Source organism: Convolutriloba macropyga, chromosome 8, assembly GCF_964194025.1.
Source record: "Convolutriloba macropyga chromosome 8, txConMacr16.3, whole genome shotgun sequence".
Classification (NCBI taxonomy): Eukaryota; Metazoa; Xenacoelomorpha; order Acoela; family Convolutidae; genus Convolutriloba; species Convolutriloba macropyga.
This window is the reverse complement of record NC_134475.1, coordinates 55,865,034-55,884,962: the sequence shown is the minus strand read 5'-3', so window position 1 is coordinate 55,884,962 and position 19,929 is coordinate 55,865,034. Positions and strand designations below refer to the sequence as shown.

Here is a 19,929-nt window from a genome sequence, read left to right as displayed (position 1 = left end):
TTGGGTCATTTCTTCGAAATTTCTAGTTTAAATGAAAAATATGAAAGCATCAGGTTACTGAACCTGCTATGCTATTTTGCGGAGATTGTGCTTCTTTCCTCGCAGTTATTTGTTCACTGATTTTTTAGATTTGCATCAAGTTACTGAACTTGTTATGCATTTGAATTTTCCAGATTATCAAAATTGAAATTCAAGTGTTTTGGGTCATTTCTTTAAAATTTCTAGTTTAAATGAAAAATATGAAAGCATCGGGTTACTGGATCTGTTATGCTTAACAACTCTTTCCTAAATATTATCGCAGAAGGTTAAAAGAAACTGATCAAGGCATCAGGTTACTGAACCTGCTATGCTTTTTTGTAGATTTCTTTCCTCGCAGTTATTTGTTCACTGATTTGTTAGTTTTGCATCAAGTTACTGAACTTGTTATGCATTTGAGTTTTGCAAATTATCAAAATTGAAATTTAAGTGTTTTGGGTCATTTCTTCGAAATTTCTAGTTTAAATGAAAAATATGAAAGCATCAGGTTACTGAACCTACTATGCTATTTTGCGGAGATTGTGCTTCCTTCCTCGCAGTTATTTGTTCACTGATTTGTTAGTTTTGCATCAAGTTACTGAACTTGGTATGCATTTGAATTTTCCAAATTATCAAAATTGAATTTCAAGTGTTTTGGGTCATTTCCTCAACATCTCTAGTTTAAATGAAAAATATGAAAGCATCAGGTTACTGAACCTGCTATGCTATTTTGCGGAGATTGTGCTTCTTTCCTCGCAGTTATTTGTTCACTGATTTTTTAGATTGGCATCAAGTTACTGAACTTGTTATGCATTTGAGTTTTCAAATTTATCAAAATTGAAATTCAAGTGTTTTGGGTCATTTCTTCAAAATTTCTAGTTTAAATGTAAAATATAAAAGCATCGGGTTACTGGATCTGTTATGCTTAACAACTCTTTGCTAATTATTAACGCAGAAAGAAACCGATCAAGGCATCAGGTTACTGAACCTGCTATGCTATTTTTTGGAGATTGTGCTTCTTTCCTCGCAGTTATTTGTTCACTGATTTGTTAGTTTTGCATTAAGTTACTGAACTTGTTATGCATTTAGTTTTCCAATTTATCAAAATTGAAATTTAAGTGTTTTGGGTCATTTCTTCGAAATTTCTAGTTTAAATGAAAAATATGAAAGCATCAGGTTACTGAACCTGCTATGCTATTTTGCGGAGATTGTGCTTCTTTCCTCGCAGTTATTTGTTCACTGATTTTTTAGATTTGGATCAAGTTACTGAACTTGTTATGCATTTGAATTTTCCAAATTATCAAAATTGAAATTCAAGTGTTTTGGGTCATTTCTTCAAAATTTCTAGTTTAAATGAAAAATATGAAAGTATCGGGTCACTGGATCTGTTATGCTTAACAACTCTTTCCTAAATATTATCGCAGAAAGTTAAAAGAAACTGATCAAGGCATTAGGTTACTGAACCTGCTATGCTTTTTTTGTAGATTTCTTTCCTCGCAGTTATTTGTTCACTGATTTGTTAGTTTTGCATTAAGTTACTGAACTTGTTATGCATTTGAGTTTTCCAATTTATCAAAATTGAAATTTAAGTTTTTTGGGTCATTTCTTCGAAATTTCTAGTTTAAATGAAAAATATGAAAGCATCAGGTTACTGAACCTGCTATGCTATTTTGCGGAGATTTTGCTTCTTTCCTCGCAGTTATTTGTTCACTGATTTTTTAGATTTGCATCAAGTTACTGAACTTGTTATGCATTTGAATTTTCCAGATTATCAAAATTGAAATTCAAGTGTTTTGGGTCATTTCTTTAAAATTTCTAGTTTAAATGAAAAATATGAAAGCATCGGGTTACTGGATCTGTTATGCTTAACAACTCTTTCCTAAATACTATCGCAGAAGGTTAAAAGAAACTGATCAAGGCATCAGGTTACTGAACCTGCTATGCTTTTTTGTAGATTTCTTTCCTCGCAGTTATTTGTTCACTGATTTGTTAGTTTTGCATCAAGTTACTGAACTTGTTATGCATTTGAGTTTTGCAAATTATCAAAATTGAAATTTAAGTGTTTTGGGTCATTTCTTCGAAATTTCTAGTTTAAATGAAAAATATGAAAGCATCAGGTTACTGAACCTACTATGCTATTTTGCGGAGATTGTGCTTCCTTCCTCGCAGTTATTTGTTCACTGATTTGTTAGTTTTGCATCAAGTTACTGAACTTGGTATGCATTTGAATTTTCCAAATTATCAAAATTGAAATTCAAGTGTTTTGGGTCATTTCCTCAACATCTCTAGTTTAAATGAAAAATATGAAAACATCAGGTTACTGAACCTGCTATGCCTGCACAAGCGTCTTTGTTCATTTTTTCCCTTTCAAATTTATAAATTATCATTATTTTCGAAAAAGATAAAGATTTTTTTTGTAGATTGTCGGTTCTTCTAAATTGCAAATGATGAAGGAGAATGCATACTGATTACGTTAAAAGCAGTGGTTAGAATTGAAATTGCACATAAAATAATTATTCTTACAGGACTTATTTCGTTTTCTCAAAATGTCCAGACCAGTTTTTGTCCAACCTACAACCGGGACAAGATAAAGACATCGAGCAAAGTCCAAGTTCTTTTCATGCTGTCAAGGACAGCCTTTTTCTGCCTTAAATCGGTCGAGGACAGTCTTTTAATAATTACACGTCTAGACTAGGGTCTGTTTGGGTGTGTGTATGTGGGGGGTGCGTGTGTATGTATGTATGTATGTATGTATGTATGTATGTTTGTGTTAGTATGTGTGTGTGCGTGTGGGGTGTTTGTATGTGCCTGTGGTGTGACTTTATATGTGTGTGTGTGTTTCTGTGTGTGTGTGGTTGCGTGTGTGTGGGGTGTGTGTATGTGCCTGTGGTGTGCTTTTATATGTGTGCGTGTGTATTTATATGTATGTATGTGTTAGTGTATGTGTATGTGTGTGTGTTTGTACGTGTGTGTGTGTGTTTGTGTGTGTGTATGTGTCTGTGGGGTGCGTATGTATGTATTTATGTATGTTTGTGTATGTGTGTGTGTGATTGCGTGTGGGTGCATGTGTGTGGAGTGTGTGTATGTGTGTCTGTGTGTGTGTGTGTGTTTGTGTGTGGTTGCGTGCGTGTGTGTGTGTGTGTGTGGTTGCGTGTGTGTGGGGGGTGCGTGTTTATGTATGTATGTATATATGTGTTAGTATATGTGTTTGTATGTGTGCGTGTGGGGTGTGTGTATGTGCCTGTGGTGTTTTTAATGTTCTTTACATGTCGCTACATGTCAAAACTGTAATGCAGACGTTTTGGCTCTGCTCGAAAAAATTTTTAGTTTAAATTCTTCGTTAAGTAGTCACCAGTATTTAATAAATCACAACACCGTCTTGAAATATATTTGAACTTGGTGGGGCATTTTTGTTTCAGTGCTTGTTTTTGGCGCATTTAAAATAAGGTCCCTCTTTTTAGAACAGCAGTATAATTCGCTTCCGTAAGACAACTTATTAAACGTTTCCAAGATCTAAAATGTAAGCTTTCATGAAATCTAACATATACAACTGTTTGCTTAAATGCGACGAAAAATGTCTACCTGGGAATTTAGAAGGACGCAAAACTACAATTCCAGGTCAAGTAATCCAATCAATCGATGCTTTTCTTAAATATTAACCTTACTTATATACTACGAGTTTTGTCTGGTCGTCACAGAAATTTTTAAGTTTCTCAATTTGGCTCAAAATAGATTTCAAAATTTCAAAAAAAAAATTAAAGTACCCTAATTTTCTCTAGCATGTAATTCTATAGAGAATTGTTGTTGACAAACAATAATTTTTTCGGTTTCTCTTGGAGAAAAGCATTACTTGACGTCGAGAATTGCTCAGATTCAAAGTCCGATGCCCAGGCAGTTCATCAAATTTTAGTGCGTATTTTATTGAGGCCCTTTTTTCTCATTAATTAATTTTTGGTGGAACAAGTTACAGTCTGAGACTGAAATTGTGAATGAAGACTAATGCGGGTGTGTGTGTGTATGTGCATGTGTGTGTATGTATGTGTTGTGTGTGCGTGGGTGTGCATGTGTGAGTGTGTGTGTGTCTGTGTATGCGCGTGCGTGCGTGTGTGTGTGTGTGTGGTTTGTGTGTGGTGTGTGTATGGTGTGTGGGTGGTGTGATGTGTGTGTTGTGTGTGAATGGTGTGTGTGTGTGGTATGTGTATGGTGTGTGGGTGGTGTGTGTGAATGGTGTGTGGGTGGTGTGTGTGTGTGTGTGGTGTGTGTGTGTGTGTGTTTGCGTGTGTGTTTGGGGTGTGTGTATGTGTGTGGGGGGTGTGTGTATGTATGTATGTATGTATGTGTTAGTATATGTGTTTGTGTGTGTTTATGTGTGTGTGCGTGTGGGGTGTGTGTATGTGCCTGTGGTGTGCCTTTATATGTGTACGTGTGTGTGTGTGTGTGTGTGTGTGTGTGTGTGTGTGTGGTTGCGTGCGTGTGTGTATGCGTGTGTGTGGGGGGTGTGTGTATGTATGTATGTATGTGTGTGTTAGTATATGTGTTTGTGTGTGTTTATGTGTGTGTGCGTGTGGGGTGTGTGTATGTGCCTATGGTGTGCCTCTATGTGTACGTGTCTGTGATTGTGTGTGTGTGTGTGGTTGCGTGCTTGTGTGCATGCGTGTGTGGTTGTCTGTGTGTGTGGGTGTGTGGGGTGTGTGTATGTGTGTGTGGGGTGTGTGTGTGTATGTATGTATGTATGTATGTATGTGTTAGTATATGTGTATGTGTGTGTTTATGTGTGTTTATGTGTGTGGGGTGTGTGTATGTGCCTGTGGTGTGCCTTTATATGTGTACGTGTGTGTGTTTGTGTGTGTGTGTGTGTGTGGTTGCGTGCGTGTGTGTATGCTTGTGTGTGTGTGTGTGTGTGTGTGTGTGTGTGGGGTGTGTGTATGTGTGTGGGGGGTGCGTGTGTATGTATGTTTGTATGTATGTGTTAGTATGTGTTTGTCTGTGTTTATATGTGTGGGGTGTGTAAATGTGTCTGTGGTGTGCCTTTATATGTGTACGTGTGTGTGTTTGTGTGTGTGTGTGTGTGGTTGCGTGCGTGTGTGTATGCTTGTGTGTGTGTGTGTGGGGTGTGTGTGTATGTGTGTGGGGGGTGTGTTTGTATGTATGTATGTATGTGTTAGTATATGTGTTTGTGTGTGTTTGTGTGTGTTTATGTGTGTGGGGTGTGTGTATGTGCCTCTGGTGTGCCTTTATTTGTGTACGTGTGTGTGCTTGTGTGTGTGTGTGTGGTTGCGTGCGTGTGTGTATGCTTGTGTGTGTGTGTGGGGTGTGTGTATGTGTGTGGGGGGTGCGTGTGTATGAATGTTTGTATGTATGTGTTAGTATGTGTTTGTGTGTGTTTATGTGTGTGGGGTGTGTGTATGTGTCTGTGGTGTGCCTTTATATGTGTACGTGTGTGTGTTTGTGTGTGTGCGTGTGTGTATGTGTCTGTGGGGTGCGTATGTATGTATGCATGTGTGTTTGTATGTGTGACATTTTGAAATATTTTTTGTAGATAAAAATCCTAGTGATTGGAGATTCAAATCTGCGTGACGCAAAATTATCTCTGCAAGAAGACGAACTCCTGAATCGTTTACAGTATTTTATTTCTCTGTAATTTTTTATCAAAGTTTTTAAAATTATTTAATCTTTTTTTACAGCCCTGTTTACGAGTGTGTCGGTGGTCGCCAAGTTGACGACCTTAAAGATTTAGTCCATGATGCAAGGAATTATACTCACATTTTTGTTATAGTGGGTGATAACGACGCTGAAACAATGCCAGTTTCTTACATTTATCGAAAATTTGTTGAGTTTCGTGATGCGGTTTGGCCCACAAAAGTAAAATTTTCTGGGCATCTGAGACGTAAGGATTTGCCACCTCAGTTAGTGTCTCAGAATAATATGTTTCTACGAAATAAACTTGGTTCCCAACTTAAAGGAACCAGAGTGGTTAAACGCGAGGACTTCGATGATAGTATTAGGTACCATTTTGATAAATATGGTGAAGGTTTTCGCCACCTTGGTGTTTTAATATTATCTGTGTTCAAAGAGTTCTGTTATGTGTAACTGAAATGTTGAGTTTCAAGTAAACCCTAAATCAGTTCTTCTGACAAATTTGTTTTCCCCTTAGAACCTACTTTTTGTTTAATTCATTTTATTTAATGGACTCCAGGTTCTGCTGCTTTGTTTTACCATTTCAGATTCATGTTTTGATGTTCTGAGTTGTTGTTAATGTTCCGTGTGACGTCCGTGACGTTTGACATCTTTCCTGTTCGATTCGAGAAGATGGCGCATGATGATGGCACTTGGAGCTGCCTGCGGCAAATGTTGGGAAAAGATCACCTGTGACAGGCGAAATTGATTTACATGCAGATTATGACCTGAACAATTACAGAAAGAAGGGAAAGAGTGGGGACATTTAAACTATTTAATATAATGGACATTAATTAAATGGATATTAATTCCAAATTCCATATTTATATATTCCGTACTTATAAATTCATGCGTTTATAAATTCAAACAATATGACATGTATTTATAATCATGCGTTTATAATTTCAAACAATTTACCAGAGCTTATTCTTTTTGCATGAGAGAGGGAGCAATTTATTTGACCGAGCAGCGTGAAACAACCACTTAAAGCCCCTACCAGATCAAAAAGCGGCAATATTTAGGCAGCAATTAACAAAATGTGCAGAGCGAGTTTTGGCGGTAATTACTTGTGTGCAGACCAAAATTAGGCGGTAATTACTTATACACAGACAAAGCATAGCCGGCAATTATTCATTCGCTGATATCATTTAGGCGGGAATAATTCATTGGCAGATAAATCTAAGCCGTAATTTACCCCTGCAAATATAGTCAACAGTAAAACTTTTTCATGCTCATAGTATTTACTATGAAATTTTTTCTGTAATTTCCCAAAAGTGATATGAACATAGTAATGGTAAGCCAAAAAAACAGACTGCAATTTTCAATGATTCAGCGATGATTTTTGCTGCAAGCATGGTACGGGTTAAAGTCAACCTCAAGTGTTTCTATCAGTCAAGCAAATTTATGAGTCGAACAAGGTTTTGAGTTTCAGAAAGCTCCTAACTCACAATTCGTTCCTTATTTTGAGTGGATGATGACGATTGACTTCTGCCGTAGTTTCTATTGGGTGAAGTTGTTCTTCTGCTTAATGCCATTTAAATGAGCAATCAATCGAGAATGAAAAATCGAAAAAGTGAATCTTTAGCGAAATGACTTTTGCCAATCAATCTGACAGTAACAAAATAATGATTATATCACACTGTTGTTATCGTCATCGAGAAGTTATCAAACTCCGAGGCGAAGCTGATGTGCTATTATAACTGCGAGTGCACTAACAACCGTGTGGTATTTTCTAAAATCAATAGCTGTTGCAATCGTTTCACAATTGAACACATTTTAATTGGTTTTTCATTTTTTTTTGTGTGGAAAATTACATTTTCAAAGGTAAATGATATTTCTTTGGATCTGTTCTTCATTTTGTCTCATGCGCCCCCTCCCACACACACACACACACATACACACACACACACACACACAAACACACACACACACACACACGCACACGCACGTACAAACGTACACATTCAAACATGCACCCACGCACACACACACCACACACCACACACACCATACACAACACACCACACACTCACCACACACACACCACACATACCACACACACCACGCACACCACACACACGCACACACACCACACACTCACACACCACACACACACACACACACACAAACACACACACAGACACGCACACACACACACTTACACACACTTACACACACACACACACACACACAAACACATCACACACTCACCACACACATACACTACACACACACACACACAAACACCACACAAACACACACACACCACACACACACACCACACCACACACACCACGCACACCACACACACACACACACACACACTCACACACACACGCACTTACGCAAGCACCCACGCACGCTCACACACACCAGACACACCACACACAACACACACACACACACACACCACACACTCACACACCACACACACTCACACACACACACACACACACACACACACACACACACACACCACAAACACCACACACTCCACACACTACACACACCACACATACCATACCCACACCACACACAACAAATACACACCACACATACACACACACACTGGCAGTTTATTTAACTGCTGTTATCGCAACAGGTGTTGATTAAAGTACTAGTGTAAGAAACGGCAAACTAATCTTTTGATTATATATGGTGTGCGGCACGCGATTGGAACCCCCAATTTCCCTACTCGCAGCGTCTCTACGCAGCGTCTTTACAAGAGAACACAACGCGTAGCTTTATTTTGCCATGAGCGATAAAAATTTGAGCATTTCGAAAATTTCATTTGGTTTGTTATGTACGTAATTTCTCATTAAATAACTCTGATCCATCGATGGTTTTGTGATTTTAATAAAATATTTCTGATCCATCGATGTGAATACATAAAACTATGAAACAATACTGATCCATCGATGAGAACCAATGGGAGCCCAACCTGGGTAAACTTTAAAACAACAACCAAATCAATATTGAGAGTTCAATCGAACTGCAACGTCATAATCATTAAACGAGAACAGTGCTGGCGCCAATTTTAAACATGGCCGATTTTCCCCAAAACTGTTTTTATTTAACATCGAATTTGTTTATTGCGAAAAAACGGAGAGGTATGGAAGAGGGAGCCCCTAATTAAAAGCATCGTTTGTTTGAAATATTAGATTAAATAAAGAGTTTTTGCTCTTCTCGAAGAAAAATTTAAGCAACCTCAAGCAAAATGATCTGTGCGGATGTAGAGAAAAAAAACACAATGTCAATCGAGCTCAAATCTACAGGCCATACGTCTTACAATGATTCGTAGAACTAATTAATTGCATTCTTATCAAATTCCGACAAGAATATTGCAACTTTACAAGAGTGTTAAAGGCCCCTGTATCAGAATATTGTACGACAGTACAAGCATGCTGCAACAGTCTTGCAATACCCTGTTGCCTAACTTGCACGAAAGTTCGCTCGTATTTCGGTGCTTTTCGTTTTCAATGCATATTAAACATCTCTACAAACGCTGCTGTGTCTTTTAATACCACTATGTTCTCTTTCTAATCTCAAGCGATCAAATAATCTTTCTGAAAAATTACTGCGTACACGTACTGAACGAATAGAGTACCTATCCGAGTCGGTAATCAAAATAAAATTTTTTAATATCGTTAAGAGACAAAAAACAAAATATGATGTGATATGTATATGTTTTCCTCTGGTGACACTCAGACAAAATAATATTTCTTACATTGCGTCGTCAAATGTACACTTTTGGAAATTTTTGGACATGTGACGTATTACTTGTTTACATATATTTTGAACTAGTTTTTCCTTCTGTCACTGTTGTATACAGACTCTTATAATCCTAATCCTAAAACATGGTTGCGGATAATGCTTACTTTTTCGAGTGAATTTACTCGATCAAATTGCACGTTTGACAACATAATGTAGTAATCAAACAGAGAGCATGCATAGATATCAGAGCATAAAAGTTTGTCCAATCTGATTATAATTGAAATATTATAAAACATTCATTTCGTTCTTCTAAGATTATGCATGACAAGTAAAAAAGTAACAAGTTCCTGAATCTTTTAGCGGCATTTATGAATTAACACAGCCTATGTAAAAAATTTTACGCAAAATTGCAAGTTCATGATCGGAATCAATGCATTTAAGAAAATTTACAAGCCGTTCGATCCATATTAAAGTACGTGTCTTCATTTGAAAATTCAATCTGCAGGGATAAATAGCAATTTCACTGCAAGTTGATCTCCTTAGAGAAAAAAATGCCTTTTTTGCCTTATTTGTTCGTTCACTTTACGTCATTTAATTTGGTTCTTATTGATTGTTTTCGATTTTGTAAAGTATTCTTTCTTCGAACGCTTCTGAGCACTTCAATCTGTTGTCAAAATGTCATTAATTTTGTTCCTGCAAAATAGGTTGTTTAATTCTTTTTATCCAACTAACTTTTCCGGTTTTGTTTTCCCGCTCTGTATTGAGCTTTAATTTTAAACAAATTTTGAGATAATCAAATTGACTGGCAAAAAACTCAGATATGCAAAAAATATCTCGACATTGATCAAGTTTTGAACAAATTTTTCTGCCTCAAATTTTTTGCTCAGTTTTGAGTGATTGCCGTGTGTAAATTGACAAGAAAATAAAATCTTGTCAAAAGTTGGAAAAAACTCTTTCCCCATAAAAACATCTCAAACAGACTGAAATTACTCTCCTAATACTGAACTACGAGTACACTAGTCTTCTACGAAATTTTCAATAGCAATCAAAATAGTCACACTATAAAAATTAGGTTTGCTTCTACGTGAGAAGCGCCGAGTAAATAAAAAACTCAAATCGATCTTTTTTTCAAAATTTTTTAATCTTTTGATATCAGTGAAATTGTTTATTTGGTCCCATTTGCTCATTAACGTTGCGTCAGTTAAATTGATTTTTATTGAGTTTTCGGTAAATTGTTAATTTTTTTTTCAAACGTTTCTGAGCACTGCAATCGGTGCCAAATTTTCATTAATTTTGTTTCGCTAAAATAGGTTGTGTAATTCTTTTTGTCCACCTAAATATTCCGATGTTTTTTTGCAATTTATTTCTGTTCTTCACCAATGCAGCAGGTCTGTTTTGAGCTTTAATTTTAAACAAACTCTCAAAAACACAGATATCAACAAAATATCTTGACAATGGTTAAAAGTTTAACTTAAACAACAAAGTTTTTCTGTTTCAACTTTTTTTTACAATTTTGCTGAAGCGAAAAATTGACAGAATTAGTCAAAATTCTCTAGAGGTCAAAGTCAAAATCGCCTTTGGAGATGAAGTTTTTGTACCTATCCTTGACTTTGAACTGATAACTTTCTGCTGAAAGGTTATTCAATAGGAAAAGTTTTTAGGCTATAACTATATTTATAACATTATATGCTACCCTGCACCTGTGCAATTTATTATGATCAATAGCATGAATTTTAACCCGGTTCGGGAAATTTTCTAAAAATAACGTAAGACATTTGCTGGAACGCGCTGGTTTTACAAAAATTTTAGCGCAAAAACCTTGCATAATAATACTGAACTGAATCGCACTGAAACTTTGCGAAAATAGTATCATTTATCAGATCAAATTAAATGGTACGAACTCAAGAATTGGTGCCAAAAAGACACGTTAATAATAATAAAGGTTAATAATAATATGCGTTGAAATACGCGTTAATTTATTTAAGAAATGCGCTGACATTTGAATGCATTTCTTACAAGTTTTCAGCGCATTTCAGTGTATTTTATGTAAAATTTTTGCGCCGAATTGTTTAAAAAGTGAGCGCATTTCAGCGAACTCAGCGCATTTCCTACATTATTTTAACACATTTATATCAGCAAACGAATTACAATATAATGCAATGAAACGGCGCATTTTTTTACAAATGGTGCAAAATAATACGATTTGACATCTGGACCCGGGAATGCTAGTCACGCCATATTATTTTCGGATATTATGAAAATTATAAAGGGGTCTGAAAATTAAGAGACGGCACAATTTTGACAAAAGAACGCATAACTTTTGAAGTTCCATTTAGCTTCTGGTTCGTTTTCCCCACTCATGCATAAATACTTTTTGTATTAGGTCTGTGGGAAAAAATATTTGAAGTATGGTCTTTTATTATAGTTCTTTTTGCAGTCTAGTCTTTTTGGGATCTGTTCGTTCTGCAAGCTGGGCAGGAAACTTTACCAAAAGAATTGTTATACCCGCATCAAGTTTCTAACCCCCTAAAATCTAAAATTCCTATAGGTTTAGTTTCTGATATCTCAGCATTTTCAACCCAACTTTTCCAATGTAAAATGATGAAGATTGCAAATGATTTGAAAGTGTTTAAAATGTCCATTTGTAGACTTCCTTTGATTTCTGACATGGTTCAAGTATCTGTAGCTCCTTCGCTTTTTTCACCACCCTGGCCACCATCGCCACTTCCAGTCTCTGGCTCCTCTTCTTCTTGGTGTGGTAATTTGAATTTTTTGCTCTTTGGGTCGTATTTACAGTCTTGAATGCCATAAGCGACCACTTGACCTGCCACCATTGTCAAACAGGTCTGTTGGTCTTTTCCTGTTGTGTCCTGGTCACCATCTGAAATTTTTGGCAAAAAAGTTTTCATTGTAGACCACCCATCAAGTTATAACGCCCTATTGTGTCATTGTGGCAATTGGGGTCGGGGGTCTATAGATTATTATGATCCGAATAATCACACGTGGTTGGGTCTATAGATTCTAGTCCAAATAAAACTTGCGTGATAAAAGTAGCCACTTTTTAGCGGGTTGCTAGGGTCTGGTGTAGCTCAGCTTAGGTTAGTTTGAAAAGTACATAAATTTTTGTACGAAAGCAGTTAAAAACGTCTATGGAAAAATTTCTGTTTTTTAGTATTGCTAAACAAGTATTGTATTGCTACTTTTCGATGGTTGTTAATTACCATCGAAAAGTATATTTTTAACGTAACATTTACTGCAGACGCAGATGAAAACAGGTGCGGAATCTAAGCACTTCACAAAAGAGCGTCTTTTAAAAGTTTTGTCGGCAGTGTCTGTTTTGCTTGAGAGTTGCGATAAGATGTTGTGTACTTTCTGGCAGAAGAGCACAGATCTTGTAAATTTATCTTTGCAACTCGCTTTCTAACAATGAGAAGTTTTCAAGAAAAGACCAACAGCCAGATTGAGGTCACAGACGGGGTCAAGTATGTCCGGACCAAAGATGAGTGCACGAGGGGCGTCGTAAGTGAAATGTTACAAAATCTGGAAACATCAAAAACGCACAATAGTGTGAACACGAAGGCATGGTAGTCTGAACATGAACGCACGAAAATTGGAAAAACTTTTGGTCTTTCAGTCTAAAAAAAGTCAAAAAGCGAAAAAATTGGTCTCAATAACTAGCCTTTTTTCTAGAAAGGTTATGCCAAAATTTTTCCTAGTGACTTTATTTACACTTGATATACTCCACACCAAATTTGATTCAGTTTGAACATCTCCTTAACCAAATAATTTTTCGCTGTTTTTAAATTAAATTTTTCTTTGTTCTGGACGTGTACGGACAAAAATCCGACAAACACAAAAAATTTTAGTGAGCGAACGAAAGTCCGGACATGTACACTCAAAAGTTTGGTAAACCCACGAAAGTCTGGACATAAGATCTGTCCGTCTGGTGCGGCCGGGAAATAGGCACTTCGCGTCTTGTGCGATTTGGACATGCCAGCGTCTGCCTGGAACCTCAACTTTCCGTTGCCTTTTACAAGAGTATTTTTTTCACTTTCTCGCAATAGTTTTTGAAAAAAGCGATAAAATTCCAAAAACGATTCTTCATATCCTATGAAACACAAAATATCAGTATATTCAGCCGATGCTGGTTTTAAAATATTGTTCTCTCTAACTTTGGAGACCAATAAATTAAAGAATTTTTAGAGGAACCAATTTTTTATTGGCGTGAGTCATAATCCTATCTATGGGTTACATTGCATTTGCAACGATTAGGAAACAATGAAAGTTTATGGAACAAATTTGAAAATAAATTTGTTAAAACCACGGCAGTTTAGAGTTGGTCCATATCAGTGTCCATTTTTTTTGCTGTTGATGATTGAAGCAAAGACTGATAGTTTATGCTTAATTAACTTAGTTAGTCGGTGGTACCAAGTGCAACACATATCTCAGACAACGAAAAAATTTAATTGATAAATATGAAACAGCCCAGTCCCATCTTGAAAATCGTGTTTCATAGCTTACTTCGACAAACAACTGCTAGGGATTGTTAATCTCGTTAAAATTGATGAAACTTTGCTGAAAAATTAAAAGATAGAGCAAATTTGTACTATAGTGTCATCAGGGTCTTCCAAAATTGTAGAAGTACAAAATTCAAGTTCGAGTAAAGCCTCTACAAAGACCACATTATGCTTTTCAGACTTTTCCAGAATATATTAATTTCTTTGGTGAGCGAAAAAAACTGTTGCTGTTGTGGCTAAAATTTATATGATAGGCAGATTATGATGTCTTGTAGCACAACTATTGTTTGTTTAATATCTCCAAAAAGCAACTGTCAATTATTTTTTTAAACGTTTACCTCCAGATGTTTCGAAGTTGAATAAATTACAATTTGACTCACGTTCAGTTTTCAGGGTACAAATGTTTTAGTTCTAATTCAAAGTCGACCAAAAGGTTCTGCGATTGGGCGATATTCAAAATTTAAATTAATTTCTCGGACTTGAGTCGCAGAGCATTTCAGCGCTGAACCAGCACATTTCAAGTGTATATGTTTAATTCAGTTCCAAAACATTGCATCTCCAGAATATTTTAATTTTCTTTATGTTCAGTTCTTCTTCATTATGATTTTATTGAGATCATGGTAAACTTATGCTGTACAGTCAGAAAATTACTCATAGTTCAAAATTAAGTCTGAGCAGAGTAATGTCATACTTTTGTAGCTTATAAGTAGTAATTACTATTTTAGAATACACACTATTTATATAGAAGCTAGTTTGTAGGCAATTACCACAAAGCCCATTTAGCTTACTGGTTACGACTTACTACGCAAATTAAATGTTACAAGTACCCACGCGGAAATTCGAAGCGCATATAAATCAGACCTTGTTGGCGGGAGTTAAGCTGAGCATATTATTTTTCATGCAGTAAATTTTACTCAAAAATCAAGACTGGCCCGTGTAAAATGGGACTTGAACAGAGTACTAGCCATCCTAAAAAACAGAATGTCATTAGACTGATTCAGCGCTGTTTAATCTGTCACCAAACTCCGGGTTAGGTAGAACAAAGTGTTCCGTAAAACTTTCCTCGCGTAAAATTTTGTGCTCCTTTCTGCTATAGATTTACAACCGTTTCTAAGAATTTGCAATATGTTGATGATTATTTATGCTATGTGCTATTTTGACTGAGTCGCATGTGTTTCTAGATATGAATTAACTTTAAAAGGTTCAATTGCCATTTCCATAATGCCAGTTTCATTTCGAACTAGTTATTCGGATCCTTATTGTCATACTTAATTTTTTTTAATCCAATAAAATTTTTCTTATACTAAAACGATCAAGTTTCTAAAAGTTCAGCCCAAAAACGGTCACTTCCTAAAAAAAATTTCAAAATGGTTATATTCTAAAATTAGTGACCGAGAACGTTCAAGAACGGTAAAAAACTTTTAAAAACGGTCAAAACTGAAATGCATCGAAAAAATGTATGCCCGATTTTGGCAAGTCGTCTCATCTGGGCTATGTTTCAGAAATACTCGACCGGTAGCCGGTTATAGATGGAAACCAATGAGCCACTTACCATCAGTTGAAGTGACCTGAAACAGATGAAATACTTAAGTTTCTTGATTGCAGTTCCACTGAAATAATTGAAAAGATTTCAGCAATGACGTATAAGTATTTCCAGAGAAAATTTATACTTCAACTAATAAAGTTGATAAACTAACATCATAAATCGTATTTTGTTTAATCTAATATAAGGTTGCAGAGAACACGGTTCTTTTTTTCAATTAATTTTAAAACCCAAAATATCGCGAGATTTTGAGACCAACACTAAACATAAATGAGTCTGCTTGTTTTAACTGAATAACGGGTAGATGTCATAGCAATCATGTTAGAATTAATTCATAAATAATACCACTTAGAAGTTAAAAAATAATACATCTTGTCTTTCCACTATATCCTCATATTTATTTTAAAGCAGAGAAGAATAAAAAATTTGATGTTCGTACACAAAGTTTCCAAAAAACAGAAAATTAATCGCATTAAAAAGCCACCGTAACTAAATGTTTGTTTCATATTTAAGAGCATAGGTTTTTAAGAAATCAGCTGTCCATGTTTACCTTGGCTTTCACTTTTCCCTGAAATTGTAAGTCCTTCTTGATTGAGATTGTGGACTCGTTTGTCACTATGAACACTTTGGTAACTATAGCCAGAACCCTCCTGCCTCCTCCGGTTTTGGCCATCTCCTTCGCTACGTCAGGTGGAACAGAACTAAAATTATTTTTAGTTTTAAAAACTCTCAATGGCAATAAAAGTTATCAGGTTTAGACCACGACCCACAAGACTCATTAAAAAACTCAAAAATTGTTGTGGGGGATGCGGATTTTTTAGGGAAAAGAACACTAATATACTTCCTAGTTAGAGAAAGCCTTGAAAAACTTGTTTGCGCGAGCAAAAAAAACAACTTTTTGAGAGACAAATCTCTTTGACAACATTTTTTGTCGTTCCTCGCCACAAACACTCTTTATAGCCCGGAGAGCAGAGCCAGCTTCACCCAGTAATGGATCATGGCATTTTCATTATGGATTTTCTACTTGCAAGTGTTATGATCATGGCACTTATCACTCTGTCTATTATGAGTAATTAGACTAAAACACTACACACTTTCTGTGTAGCATGATTTATACACGGCTCAATTTCTGTTTAGCATGATTTATACACGGCTCACTTTCTGTGTAGCATGATTTATACACGGCTCACTTTCTGTGTAGCATGATTTATACACGGCTCACTTTCTGTGTAGCATGATTTATACACGGCTCACTTTCTGTGTATACGATTTATACACGGCTCACTTTCTGTGTAGAATGATTTAACACGGCTCACTTTCTGTGTAGTATGATTCAACACGGCTTAAATTTCGTGCATATTTTCTACTGAATTGGCCTATTCTGTTTTACCCCCCCCCCCAGCTTAGTGAGCTTAAATCTTTTATAACCCCCAGGCGCAATTGCTATTCTCTTACATAGTAATTGGCCATATAACTGCATATAATTTGTAACTGGGGGTCAGAAACACTCTGGGGGGGGGGGAGACAATAGATCCCAATTATGAAATTTGCAACAGTTGCAACGATTGCAACTCGGCGACCTCCTTGTTCTGGGTGTTCTGGGTGACCTCCTTTGTTCTGGGTGACCTCCTTTGTTCTGGGTGATAACAGTTAGTTCAGGCAGATAACGCGGCACGTTGTGGGAGTTTTTGCACTTCATGCTCGATTTTCGAAATTTTCAATTTTCTGTTCTGTACATACTGATAGTTTGGTGATCATGATGTTCAGACTAAATTCAGTAGAAAATATGCACGAAATTTAAGCCGTGTTGAATCATACTACACAGAAAGTGAGCCGTGTTAAATCATTCTACACAGAAAGTGAGCCGTGTATAAATCGTATACACAGAAAGTGAGCTGTGTATAAATCATGCTACACAGAAAGTGAGCTGTGTATAAATCATGCTACACAGAAAGTGAGCTGTGTTCAAGTAATTCTACACAGACAAGGAGCAGAATGTTAATTTTCTTTACAGGATGGATACAATTAGAGTATAATGATTCAGAACTGATATAGCCTATCACTAGGGCCCGGGAGAACTATGTTGAAACCTGCTTCGATCCTCGGACTGAGCAAAATAAAACCTTTTCCAATTTTTTTTAGCTCAAGAACTGGTAATTTTTTGTCTCTAAAGCGTTCAGATACTATTAATGATTTTCCTGAGGTTCACAGCAAAATTTATCTGAAACATACGGTACTCAATAAAAAAAGTTCCGCAAAATACACTATTGGGTTCTTAATAAGTTCACACTGGCCAGCTCTTTCGTCGATTATGCTACCCAAATTGCTTTTGTATTGTGTTGAAATTGGGTTGTACTGTGTTGTGCTTTTTTATTGTGTTATTGAAGTGCCAAATAACTATGCTGTAGAATTTTGAAATTGGTTAAAATACATCTAGCTATTGACTAAAAAAAAAATCTAACAAAAATGAAAATCCGGAAATTTGTGACTTGTTTGTTTAATTATCTATTTGTTAGAAATTTTTTATTTTCTTCCATAATCTTGCTCGACTGTTTAAACTTCACTACTTCACATCAAGAACATAAAGCATGAACGTCTAATGTCGGGCGAATCTCTCGCAAACTACCAACTAGCTGTTGGCGTCGGTAGTAGCGAACTGGGGTTTAGAAATGCTAGCATATGGCGCGGGGGGGGGGTAGGTAAGTGGATAGAGGGTAGGCGTTGGGGGTAGGGTTGGGAGGTCTGGATAACGCGAAGGGGTTGGGGCCCAAATAAAGAACGGTTCAAACTAAAAAAAAGGTTAAAAACGGTCTTTCACATCATTAGTTATATCAGTTCAAGTTAAATTCGATATATCTCCTTAAAATAAATCTGATGGTGTCACTGCACCACTTAACGCATAAGGGAAAATTCAACATCTTCTGTGAATAAGTCCACTTTTTATCGTCTATTTGAATTAAACGACCGAAAATGTATCAATGATGTTTGCTGGAGCTGTCGTTACGTTAGCCAAGACTTTTATTTAGACTGGCAATTACCAAAAATGACAGAATAATAATAGCTCTGATTGAGTACTATATAAAACTTTCAATTAGACATTCTCAGTACTGATTTTGACTTGCCGTTAGGTCCGGGTCTCTACCAAATTGTTGTTCAAAGCCACTTTTTCATCTCATTAGTTTTCTTTAAAATTTATTATGAATTTAGGTAACAAGTTAAACATCACTGAGCAGTTTATAAAAGAACGCTTTGAGACTTTTATGTTTTTTGATCTGCATTATAATCCATCTCACCACTAAGAATTTGATATGCCAACCTTTTTTCTGACTATGCTTTGATCGATTCAAAAAAGTTACCTTACTGATCAGTTTTTATTCATTAATCTAAAATGCCATATAACTGTTTCATTACCTGGTTTTGCATCCATGGTACAAAAGCTCTGCACAGTAATGAGGTTTTTGGCTGAACTTTTTTGGAGCAATTTGACTAATTCCTTGAAGCCTATCCGATAGTTCTTGAGCTTCACGAAGATTCGCAGGTAACAGAAATTAACCGTATAGTTGCAACACGAACAGTTGAAATATTCAAATTTTCTCTGTATCAAGAAATCAGTATTTTTTATCAGACACAAATGCCAAAAGTTTGTGTAATAAAATTTACCTGCCATCTTTTTGTCCTCTTTTTCTTGTTCAAAGTATAGTGCAGATCCCTAAATCAAATCTATCTCTTATTGCATTTTACACTGCAATTTGTGCTTACCCTGGATGATGTTTTAATGCGGCCGAACAGAAATAAAACAAAGGTTGAAGGAGTTTCATATTAGAGGTTAAAAATAAACGATTTCTTTAACATTATTTTGTGATCATCGAGGATGCTTTTTTGACCAATTTTTTTCTTAATGCTAAAAAAATATGTTGATAACTACATTTCCTCATTGAATAAGCGCTAATTAATCCCAAATTTCTTTACTACAAAACAGACACGGGCGAATTGCTTATTCAATTTTGTTGTTTCATTCATAACTCCATACAGCAGCTCCAAAATATTTTTTCGCTCTAACAAACTTTATTTGTGATCCAGCTAAGCTTTCTTGCAGTGCTGAAAAAATGAAATTAAAAAACATTATCGGCAAAAAAAACATCGCAATCCATTTAATACCTCCATAAATGTTCGGACCTCTGAACAAATGTTCTGAGCTCTTATGGATTTATATTTATGGACCAACCATAATTTGTGTGTGTGCGTGCGTACGTGTGTGTGTGTGCTGTGTTTAAGATCTAAAATTTTATATTTCTGAGAACTTCTCACTTGTCAGAAACGGCCTCTTTCTTCAGATCGATTCGTTTCACTTCTCCAAGATTGGCTTGCATCTTGTAGCTGTAGTCCACTCCTACATTTAACCCAATCTGCAACAAACAATTTTAAATTTAGGTCGAAAATGAAAATTACGTTTTAGATTACAGC

The 19,929-nt window shown here is 36.1% G+C and overlaps 1 protein-coding gene across 1 annotated transcript in view; it reads right to left on the bottom strand.

Moving 5' to 3' along the window:
• Window positions 1–11,597: 11,597 nt before the first annotated feature.
• LOC142345117 (uncharacterized) overlaps window positions 11,598–19,929 on the bottom strand; it is a 66,707-nt gene continuing 58,375 nt past the window's right edge. Inside the window, exons 4-7 of the mRNA XM_075397203.1 lie at window positions 19,774–19,871; window positions 16,016–16,166; window positions 15,475–15,490; window positions 11,598–12,286 (exon numbers count right to left, since the gene is read on the bottom strand). Coding sequence (XP_075253318.1) covers window positions 12,078–12,286; window positions 15,475–15,490; window positions 16,016–16,166; window positions 19,774–19,871 — 474 coding nt within the window. The 3' untranslated portion in view covers window positions 11,598–12,077. The remainder of the gene's footprint in view (window positions 12,287–15,474; window positions 15,491–16,015; window positions 16,167–19,773; window positions 19,872–19,929) is intronic.